At 40.7% G+C, this 11305-nt stretch overlaps 1 protein-coding gene and 1 long non-coding RNA gene across 2 annotated transcripts in view; one reads left to right on the top strand and one right to left on the bottom strand.

The window, feature by feature from the left end:
• UBE2J1 (ubiquitin conjugating enzyme E2 J1) overlaps positions 1-2390 on the bottom strand; it is a 29342-nt gene extending 26952 nt beyond the window's left edge. Inside the window, exon 1 of the mRNA XM_011367359.2 lies at positions 1881-2390. Coding sequence (XP_011365661.1) covers positions 1881-1911 — 31 coding nt within the window. The 5' untranslated portion in view covers positions 1912-2390. The remainder of the gene's footprint in view (positions 1-1880) is intronic.
• A 108-nt stretch (positions 2391-2498) lies between these two features.
• On the top strand, positions 2499-4451 carry LOC111744336. The gene is made up of 2 exons (XR_002782112.1): positions 2499-2706; positions 3265-4451. It is a non-coding gene; the product is annotated as an uncharacterized LOC111744336 (long non-coding RNA).
• The last annotated feature ends 6854 nt before the right edge of the window (positions 4452-11305 follow it).

Genomic DNA, 11305 nt, shown 5'->3' with positions numbered 1-11305 from the left:
CTGTATTGTCTTAATTCTCCCATCCATACCTCTAAGACAACTCCACATGAGATACAGAGAAAAAGGGTTATATCTCACATTGTGCAGTGTTTTTACTTCCTTTCACATATACATTACTCTCAAAATATCACAGGACTGAGAATAAAACAAAGGAAAGAAGCATTTTCACTATGCTTCCTAGCATTTTCAGTAAGTGCCATATCTCATTTAATTCACCTTCTCCATGAACACCAAATGAGCCACACAATAACCAAAAAAAAAAAAAAATTAAAAAAAAATTGTTTTAGAACAGGAACACCTCTGAGGAAATGAAACCAAAAGGAGTAAGCAATTTATTACACAGCTAGAAGCATGTTGACTAAAGCTCAGCCTGCCTGCAGTAGGTCATATACTTTGGAAATGTATAAAATTCTGGAGAATATTAAAGGTTTATCATAATCTCGGGTATGACAACCTATAAAATTGAGTAATGTCCTCTGACAACAATTTCCTTTCCAAATTGTACTATTTCTTACATTTGCATTACCTCTAGACATTTCACTAAGTACCTCGGGTACCCTAAGGAACTTGGTACCATGTGACCATGGAGTCACTTTAGATTTTTACCCAGTTTTATTTAAATCTACCACAATCTAAATAATTTAACCATTCTACTGTTTAACCTTAAAATTAAGCTTTCCCTTCTCCCTCTTTAGTTTTTTTTCCCTGGTGTTCTTAAGAGATGGGCTGGAGGGAGAAAGTCGTGAACCCAATTAAATTGAATTGTATAAATGTATTTTTGGAAGAGTCAAAATTTTATGACCAATTCTACATACTTGGTCCACTAAGAACATTTCTTAGCCTGACAGCACTCAAGTTAACAAACTGTGTTCAATCAATATCACCGGCTTTTCTAGAGTCTTTGCATATTCCTAAGTATTAAAGAAAAAAAATCAAAGATTCACAATGTGAACTCTTTCCATAAGGATGTGAATCTTGCTGATTACTACTGAGAAGCTGCTTTTTTGGAAGGAAAAAAAAGCAACAGCAAGAGTTGGTCAAACCATCGCTATTACTTTAGGATTACCATTTATCGCTGAAGTGTGAAATTTCTCCCTTCTGACAAACTTATCAAGGTACAGATAGAATAAATATCATATATAGAACCCAGTGATTCATTTCAAGCCTGCCTTGATCTGAGAGAGCCGATTACTTTCCTTGCATCTTTCTAATGCACCAGAAAAGAATTTGAGGCTAGTAATTGGGCCGCTTCTGTGAATGAAGCAGGAGCATTAAATATAATAAAAGAAGTCTTGATGACTGAATATGGATATATATCATATTAGTCAGTATGGCAAAACATCATGGTTAGCTCGAAAGTACACGGCTCAACTAGTTTCCTTAGCTCTTTGGTTAATCAGTTTAGTACAGAACATTTCCTTTATGTCTGCAATTCTATTCGCCCCAAATGCTGCAAATAGGATATTTAAACTACTAAATCCTCAAATGCGAGCGACTCAAACAGCTAATAAAAGTCCAGTGGCAGCTTCAGAGAAGGGATAACGACGGTGTTCAGGATGCAGTCCGGAGAGGGGCTGCTAACTATTAGCACGGACATCACCTGTTCCCGGGGATGCGCTTTTAATTCAGCTCTCACGACGCAGATGAGGGGAGAGTCCGGGTGCTGCGAGGCGCCGCCAGTCCCTGGGCTTGGCAGCCGGTGCCCCTCCGGCCGCCCTGCCCTGCGGCCTGCACCACCCCGGCAGGCGGCGGTCTCGCGTAGACCGCGAAACCGGGAGCGAAGCCGCGAGTGGTGAGGGGACCGCAGCCCCGGGCCCCGGAGCCCGGCGTCACTCCGGTCCATTCTGACGGCGCTGCCCAGCGCCTCCAGCCCTGCTCACCCGGACTCTTCAGGTTGTAGCGGGTCTCCATGTCTGGTCGCCGGCCCGGCTCCGACCTCCCTGCCCGCCGCCGCCTCCTCTCCGCGCCGCCGGTGCCCGGGTCTCGGCGCGGCTCGGGCCGACTGGGCCAGGCCGAGGAGACTCCCGCAGACGCCGCCCAGCCCGGGGCCGGACTGAGGACTGGGTGGCGAGGGTACGGGCGAGGCGCGGGCTTCGCGATGGCGCCGCCTTCTCTGCTGTTCCCCCGCCTCCCTGAGGGGGCCGGGCAGGCGCCAGCGCCGGCCGGGGCGTCGCTGAAGCGGGCGCCCGGGCTGGAGGTCGGCCTCGTGGATTGGCCGCGGGCCCAACCCCGCCGGGCCACCGGGCCTGCGTCAGCGCCCTCGCCCGGGTTTTGTGAAGTTGGCCTGACGTGGCAGTCGCTTCGTGGCGGTCCGTACGCGCGGCCGCCGGTCACTGGGCTGCCGCCGCCCGGCCCATGAAGCCAGTTCCGGGGTGTGCAACAGCGGGCGGCGCCCTCGTCTTCCCCTCGCCCCGGCCCCCCGGAGGCCGGCCTTCCGCCAGGCCCATCCGGGGTCCCCAGGCGCTCGCGGCTTCGACCGAGGAACGGCGCGGCCGGAAGCGGCCCGGCCCTACCCGCTGCGGCCTGGGGCCCGGACCCCCGGCTCTCGAGGGCCAGAGCGTGGCCTGGGGCTCTGGCTGCAGAGCTGCCTGCAGTCCGGCTGCCCGCGCGCTGCCCCGCCGTGTCCGCGAAGTGCTTTGTTTAGATCCAGTAGCTGTTTGGGGTGGAAAAAGTTAAGTCGGGAAAAGAAATTCCAGCTATAAGGAAGTTGAGTAAGATTTTTATTATAACAATTTTTTTTTCAGGTAGAGTGCTTAGGTGCAAGAACTTGTCAGCATTGTGGGGGTTAAAAAAATTAAAACTTGTCAAAAAATAAAACTAAGGGAATTACATTGAATTGGGGGGAAAGCATACAAATATGAAAGGTTTAACCTCAAAGGACACGCTTTATGGTTTATCGTGAAAAGAATGGAATCGAGAAAAAGAGAACTATGGGTTCTGAAGACTTAAAAAGGGGGACCAGGATTTAGGAAAAGAGGGAGAGATTGGGATGGTGGGGAGGATGAAGAGAGAAGGAAGGAATTCTAGGTGGGGTGAAGAGGGTTAATCAGGTTGGGCAAGTTTTATTTTGTTATCTAAAGATAGAAAACTTTTTGAAGAGTGGCAGAACATGCCACCCCAATATATGCCTCTGGCCTAAGGATTATTTTGAGCTGATTATTTTGAGAAACAGCAGGCAGAGGAGAATCTCTGAAAACAGTAAAGTTACACTTTTGTAAGGGAAATTTACATTTGTAAAAGAAACCTATATTTGTGTCTCCGTAGGTTACCTGGAAGGGAAAGTTGACTAAATCACAAAGAATCTTAAATGGAGAAGACACTGACAAATCTGCAAAACAAACTTTACCCTTGTTTACCCGATTTTCTTGTAACCTCCCATATCTAACCTTCCCCCACCCCCACCATCTTCCTTTTGTCTTTAGCAGATGATAGTACTGTATTAGGTGGCGACTTGGGCCATCTCAGGGAGTTGGTTTCCCTGGATATAACCCATATATACATGTGATATACGTATTAATAAACTCATGATCATTTTTCTCTTAAGCCAAGAACTCAAAAGGATAGAGGGAATTTTTTTTCTCCCTTACATTTTCTATTGTTAAAATTAAGAATCTAAATCCAAAGTGAATTGACTTTTTGGTATCTGAATTTTACCAGCAACTCTTTGTAACGAGTGAAATTGAAGGTGAGAGAGGAAGTGGAGGGTAGCTAAAATAAAATTAGATGGTGTCTTTTAAACCATTCCAGAGTTGTTTTCTGAAAAGTAAACTGATTATCTGATTGGCGGAAATAGGCAAGTGAAACCAAATCCCAGTGTGCTGTTTCATTCATTCATTCTGTTAAAAAATAAGCAATAGGCCCCAAATGGAATCACTTGTGCTAAGCCCCACTTCAGCAAACCAAAACTTGATACCTAATGGAATTGGAGTTTTAGCCTCTCCCAGGAATGTAATCTTAACTGGTCATTCTGGAATTTCCTGGTCAGCACTAGTAAAGTAATCTTCAAAGACCCCTTCCATCCCCCAAAGGAAGATGACCTAAACCTGAAACTGATGCAGGAAAGGGCGAACCTCAAGTAAAGACTCAAGTCCTACACCTGCTGAGAGCCCTCAGAGAGATGTCTGAGGAACTGGGTTTATATGTTTTCCTTTCAGAGTATGAGTATTCAGCATTAAAACATGGGGAAGTAATTGTTAGCAATCTCAGCATGAATCTTCCTGTAGGTTCCCCGTGGTCTGGCTGTATGCTGATCAGCCAGATTCCTGTGTCTAGCAGCGTGTAGCACGCTCTGAGTACAACCCAGTTTAATATTTAGTCAATTTGTGTTATTCTCATGCCTCTTTCTTATATTAAAACTAGCCACTCTGCTAGAAATTTCCTTTTCCCACTATCTATAAAAATCTTCCTTTTTCCGCAGCTTGCGGACCTCTTTTCTATTTACTAGATAGGAATCATTTGAGAATGATTCAATTCACAAATCATTGAATAATGCCAATTCGATCTTTAAATGTACGCAGTTGAATCTTTTTTTTTTTAATAACAATTCTTTGTGTTGAATCTTCAAATTGTCTGATTCTTGACACCCTCTCTGCCAAAGACTCGTTTGTGCAATGGCCTCATAATAGGCTTATGAAGCAGGTACTATTATCACAAGCCTCTGACAACTGAGGAAACGGTGCTGAAAGCACTAGGAAGCCTTTGGTTATTCAGCTTCCAGGTCCATCAGTCAACCTCTGGATACAATAGTCCTCTGGAACTTTCTTTTCCTTCTTTCCATAGAGATGGGGACATTTTGCTTTTCTTTCTTTTAGAAACCACCACCCCCTAGTCTGCTCTTCTTGTAGGGCTCTTCTCCCCACAAGACTGGCTTAGTAGGAATTATTAACCTCTCCTTCCTTAGCTAAAAACAAAATCTATTCTGACAATTTAGTTATGGGCACATGCTAAAGTTTATTACAATCTTACTGCAAGAGTAAAGACCTCTGGCAAGCCAGTTCAAAGATTTCTCTCAACAGAGACAGTCACAGAAGGGGGGGAAAAAAAGTATTTAGATGCAAAAGAAGAGTAATTCTATTTAAAGATCACTTGATTCTTGACTGACAGCTTGGGGGAGGGGAGATATTGTCTCCAAAACATCGTGTATCCAAAAATTGCTTATATTTTATGAGGAATATTTATATTAGGCAAAAGGGTTCTATCCCAGATCAAATTTGGGATAATTTTTGTTTTACATTTGGTACTTGTAAAGAAAACTTTTCATTTTAAGGGTTTTTTTTTCCCCTTAAAAAGCAGACTCAGGAGATAACCAAAGGAACAAGAGGTGAAGTTTTAAATGTTTCCAAATTTTAAATAAACATTTTAGAACCATAATCTTTGACCTATAAGTTCCTTTTTTCCTTAGATGGTAACCAGAAGCCCTTTGCAGTACAGGTCCTTCTCTCATCACCATTTGCATCCTGGAGCAAAGCCTTGCCTGTAGTTTTTGAGCATCTACTATGTATTGAGCCCTGTATTGGGCACTTGACATATATGGGGGTTCAGAACAAGTCACCCCAAGATGTGCCTCTGTAGTATATGGATTGTTTTGAGCTAAAGGCGATTTTAGCTTTGGGCTCAAGAGAAACTTCTGCCCCTCCCTTGACTACCTAGAAGAACTTGAATTAGGGGCCTTGCCCATAATAGATTCTCAGAAATAACCTCTTTTAACCTATATATATGGAAGGGCAAACTAATAATTACTGAACGTGTGCTCTCCCTGCAGTGACTTCCTGAAGCCCCAAGGCACCTTAGCTCAAAATGTCATACACTAATTTTCTCTGTCTCTGAAGCTCTCATGCATATTGGGACTCTGATAGGGGGTTTCCATATATATGTATATATTAAATTCAGTTATCTTCTCTTGCTATTCTGTCTGATGTCTATTTGATTATTAGACCAACCAAAAGAACCCTGATGGTCCAAGAAATTTTCCTCCGCTACATATACATCAACTCACTAATTCTTCACAACAGCCTTGGCAATGGCACCGATTATTATTAGCAAATTCCAAAAGATATTAAAAGAGAGTTTTATTCATAAATGATTCGCAAATCAAAGAACGTAGTCCTTGTTAAGAACCAAAGACCTACTGGGTCAGGGGGAGAACAGGGTTTTTAAAAGGAGAAGGTTGCTAGGGAAACATTATGAATTTATGTCCATCCTTTTCCGATTGGTGGGGGCAACTGAACTTTCAATGATATGTACAATAGGTAACATGATAAAGCATTTAAGTTTTGGTTCAGCTTCACAGGACAGAGGTTTTTGGTCCAGCAGCTCCAGTACAAGGGGGTGTTGCTTACAAACTGCACAGGGGGTACGATTTATTAAACAGTACAATCAGTATAGAGGAGCTGCTTGCTCTGCAGGCAGTTTCAGAGCCCAAAAGGGCAAAGTTATGCCTTGTAAGCAGCTTCAGAGCTCAAGCTGCAAAAATCCAAATGTTGGGCCATAAGTTATGACATTAGAGTTCTCATTTATATCCAATTTAGTTATACCCATTTTACAGATGAAGACAATTGAGATCTCAGAAAACTCAATTTACTTAAATTCTCAGTTTTTTCAACTATATTGCAAGTTCCTATTCTAGCATTTTTTTTTATAATGATGAAAGGAAATTTTTCTAGATTCTCATTTATGTCTTAATGTGATTTGAATACATTGAAATTCATTTTAGAAGTTCTTAAAGTTCCATTGACTTATTCAAGGCTACGTATCTAGAAACTGAAGAACCCAGATTTAAGTCCAGGTCTTCTGACTCTGAAACCTGGATTGTTTTCGCTATGCTAAAAGGGAATCAGGTTGCCTGTGTCATGCAAGGCCTTTTCCCCCTCCATTTGAAAACAGGGGTATGTTTCCTAGAACCTCAGAGTTATTATTGGACTACACACTTTAAGATATTTATTTTTCAGCATTTAAAACTTTTCTTAATTTTCAAATTTTTTTCTTCATCACAAAATACATGATCATTGTTCAGTATTTGGAATGTGAACAAAATGCAAGTCTCCCATAATCCTCCTCCTACTCAGAAATGATCGTGATGAGCATTTTAGTGTATTTACCTTGAGCCTTTATTTATAAAGCATAGGTATTTGAACAGAGTTGAAATTCCATTGTATAAACTTTTTAGACTAAAAATCTGCCATCAGCTAACAAATGTAAAACAATAAAGAGGCTTAAACTAAAACAAACTAAGGCAGGGTTTATAAAAGCTCAGGTTACATGTTGTTCTCTTCAATCTGGCCCTCTTTATGTAAATGAAGGATTCTGGTTAGGTTAATTGAGATTGATTGAGTTTAACATGCAAAAAAGAGCACTGGTTGGCAAAAAGGGTTGGCTCCTTCAAAGTAAAGAATGTTGATGATCTGTCATGGTGAGAAAGAGTGTCCAGGCATGGCTGAGAAGCTCAAAAGTTTATGGAGAAACATGCTGGGCGGACCGTGTATAAGGCAAACTTCTTCATGGCCTTCCAGCTCCATTTTAATTCCCTTGACATAAATGACTCCACTTTGGCAATATCTGTTCCCATTGGATCACTTGTTTTGCAAGTAGCGGTGCTATTATCGCTTAGACTGATAGAATAAATTGACTAATTTTACATCAATGTCTTGCTAGAGTATAATTAAAAATAAACAGCTTAGAAAGCCATAGATGGACTTTATTGTAAACATTTTATTAATTCCTTTGAATAATTTATGAGTTTTTGATTTTTCATTAAAAAAAACCCCACTTGCCATAATTTTTTCCATTGTTTTTTTCCCCAGGATTTCTCCTTTGGAATAGTTAAGAAAAATGAGAATAATTTTCCCATAGGGATGAAGCTGGTGTTAGTGGTAGATATTGGTCATTATCACTGACACGAGTTTAAACTGTGGTTACCTTAACAAAAATGTCAGACAGGGAGTTCTTTGTTTCGCGTGTCCAATTTTACTGCATTGCAGGTCTAATAGCTATGCTTTTGCCTACCACCATCTGGTGGCCAACTGAGGCCCAATAGAAAAATTGACTTCATTTTTTCCATCTCAGTTTCTGTGTTCAAGATATGTCTTCCTGCTCATTCTATTTTAACACTTTTCTAACACTGTATTTTAGAAGGAACTATTATGGAGAGATATCAAGTGAATATATTTGAAACCCAGTGGAATATTTACAATACTAGTTTTAGTATGTATCTTCCACCAGATAACTTGTGCCTCATTTTAAAAGGTTTTCCTCATTAGTAAAGAAGCATTTTCTAAATGCAGTTGTATATAGTTATTTGCAACATTATTAAAATCGTTTTTACTGTGGCTTTCTTAAAAATTACATCTTTTCTTGGAGACCCAATCTGTTACCATAGCTTTGAATTATCTGACATCTCCCCCAAAATTACGGCTCTTGATATGAGGGATGAGGAAAAAGAAACCTGCTTTGTATATGCTTTTGCTTTATTTGCATGGATTACATTTTTTTTTTTTTTGAAATAAAGGTGATTTAAAATTAGCAACAAAAATTACAATATTCATCATATTCCTTGCTCTTTAGTTCTGATGAACTGGTGAATTTGACAAAAGAGATATTTCATGTTCTAAATCTGGCTCTAAAGGAAACACCTGCAACTAAGATGAAACTGTTGTTCATGGGTGAAAGAAAAGGTACTTCATGATATGCCAGCAGATAGCTCTGACACAGCTGTGTCTTCTACTTTCCTTCATTTGAGTCCTCTCCTAATAGCTCTTTTGGGTACTGTCCTTCTGCTACTCTGGCTCTGCCTTTTTTTGTGTCCCCATATCCAGTCACCCCAGTTTGTCATTCTCTGGACTCTTTTTAGCCACTTGCTGACTGATGAAATTTATCCACCTGTAGACTGGCCTGAATAGCTTAGAACTGGTCCCTATATTCAAAGTAGTTTCTGTTTGTATTCATTGCAAAGGAAAAGTGCAAAATGACAAGAATTACTACGAATTCGAAACTTTTAAACAAATTTGTATTTTATTTACCACTACAGCATCCACAAACTTCAAAAAAAAAAAAAGTTGTTCACAGGTATGTGAAACATTCGTCAGTCTACAGACAATGCTTAGCGTACACATGAATTATGGAACTTCTTAGAGTAATTCTGCAGCCACAGGGCATTTTGGCAATATTAACGTCTTTAGAACAAACTACTGCTGCTTCCCATTAAAATCCACTTTACAATTATAGTCAAACTTCGAATTATAACCAACTCACCAGCTTCTAAAAAGCAGTCCTGGCCTTCCCTACAATGTATTCTTTTAGCACAGAATAGTCAAAAGGTGCAGGTATGCCACACTCCATCTTTCTTCTAGCATGTTGTGAGAAAATAGCTGAGCCAGTCTGACTTCCCCGGAAGTTGAAGCTGGTTTTCAGTCAGATGTTCTTAAATGGAAATATATACCAGATATGCCAGAATAGAGAGCATGTATATAGAAACCAAATATATCATTCTTCAAAAAAAGAGTTGCCTCATATTTTTGTCTTTACTTTGTCTTTTTTGAATAAAATACTTTCCGGGATGACAACGTCTTGAAAGGACTTTAAGCAATGGCAGTTTTCTATCTTATAAGGGTCACCTAACAAAATCAGGGGGAAAGGCGAAGACATTTATTATTCCTGAGTGTATGACCTTGGAGAACAAGCATTGGAGATGATTATCAATTGGCTTTTAAAAATGTCACTGAAAAGAGGAGTACAAGAAGTAATCATTTGTGAAGACTGTGAATATGCAAAGGGGAGGGAGATTCTTGAGACTCAGTAAAATCTCCACTGACAGCATCCTATTCAATTTAAAATATATTCTATCTTAAATAACTGCAAAGGAACTGTTAGATGATTCAAAATGTTGTTCCAATGTGAATAAAGACCCTGCTATAGCAGATGCCTGTGAAGAATTTGAATGATATGATTTGAGGAAAAAGCTTAATTTGTGACATTAAATGTGAATAAGTATTTAAATATCCAATATAATAGTTCAAATAAACTTTAATTTATATCCATAAATTATAAATTAAGTAATATAAATTTTAAAAGCTACATAATTGAGTTGAAGAGACACTAACACTTGAGGTGCGTGTGTGTGTGTGTGTGCGTGTGTGTGTGTGTGTGTGGTGTATTTACAGAATGGAGAAATGATAAAAGCTCCCCCAGGTGACTCCAATCCTAGTCTTCCCCCATCTTCCCCCCGCCCCCATCCCTTTTAATAACCACAGGCCAAACAATGTCTCCCAAATTATAAGAATTGCCTAAGATGCTTATTTAAATACACATTCCCAGATCTCTGCCCAGAGAGTCTGATTCAAGAAGACTGGGGTAGAGGTAAGAATTTGCATTTTTAAGCACCCTAGATAATTCTTAGGATCAAGTAACTTTGGGAAGCACACTAGCCTGAAACAGTATGACATGAATTGGTGGGACCACTTCTTGCATATTATAAACCTGATTTCCTTCTTCTCCCACTGAGATGGAGAGATGTACAGGACTGGTCTCTTCCAGTCAGCCCCTTTACTGGCTGCTTCCCATGAAGAGGAAGTGAAAGACCACCTTATAGAGGTCTGGGAGAAGTCCTGCTTATTGACCATCTAGCTGATGAAGGTGGAATACTATAGGAGTGAGCTCTCTGCAAGGCCAGAGGCAGAAAAGATAAATGGAAGCCAGAAACAAACAGAAACAGCTTGTAGGAATGGGATTCTCTACAGTGATGGTGAGGATTAGTATGGAAGAAACTGAGATCTTAATTGCTCTACTGTAGTTAGCCATTCAGGGAAGGGCCTTAGTTTTTTGACTGTTTTGGGAGACTAGAAAGATCCCCCTTGTCCTACCAGCTTATTAGTATAGATTGAGGAAGCAGGATGGTGAAGGCCTGAGGCAGCTGGACGCTAGTTAATGCTCTCTTCCACCTCATTCCTCCCCCCGAGTTGAGCGGCTAGATCAGCTCCCTTTCATGGAGAAGAGCCTTGTCCAGCTGGTTCTTGGAAGTATCAGAATAGCACAAAAGGACAAAACTCATGGATTCTTGATACTGGATAAGACCAAAGTCATCTGAATTAACAAAGGATTCCATAGAAGTTAGATATGAACTCGAGTTACTAAACTCCAAGTAAATTATTTATTATAGTCAAGGATAGAGTATATAATAATAGATGATCCTCTCAGGACTGAGCTTCTTGGACCTGTATTCATACAACCCAGTATATAAAAACATCCAAGGGATGGCAATGAAAAGTAAAACACAGCAGAAAGCCCTGATCGAATGAAATAAAAGCTCAAGAAT

The sequence above is a fragment of the Pteropus vampyrus genome, unplaced genomic scaffold, assembly GCF_000151845.1.
Source record: "Pteropus vampyrus isolate Shadow unplaced genomic scaffold, Pvam_2.0 Scaffold133, whole genome shotgun sequence".
Lineage (NCBI taxonomy): Eukaryota > Metazoa > Chordata > Mammalia > Chiroptera > Pteropodidae > Pteropus > Pteropus vampyrus.
Note: the sequence above shows the minus strand (reverse complement) of the source record. Positions and strands in the feature narration are given on the sequence as shown.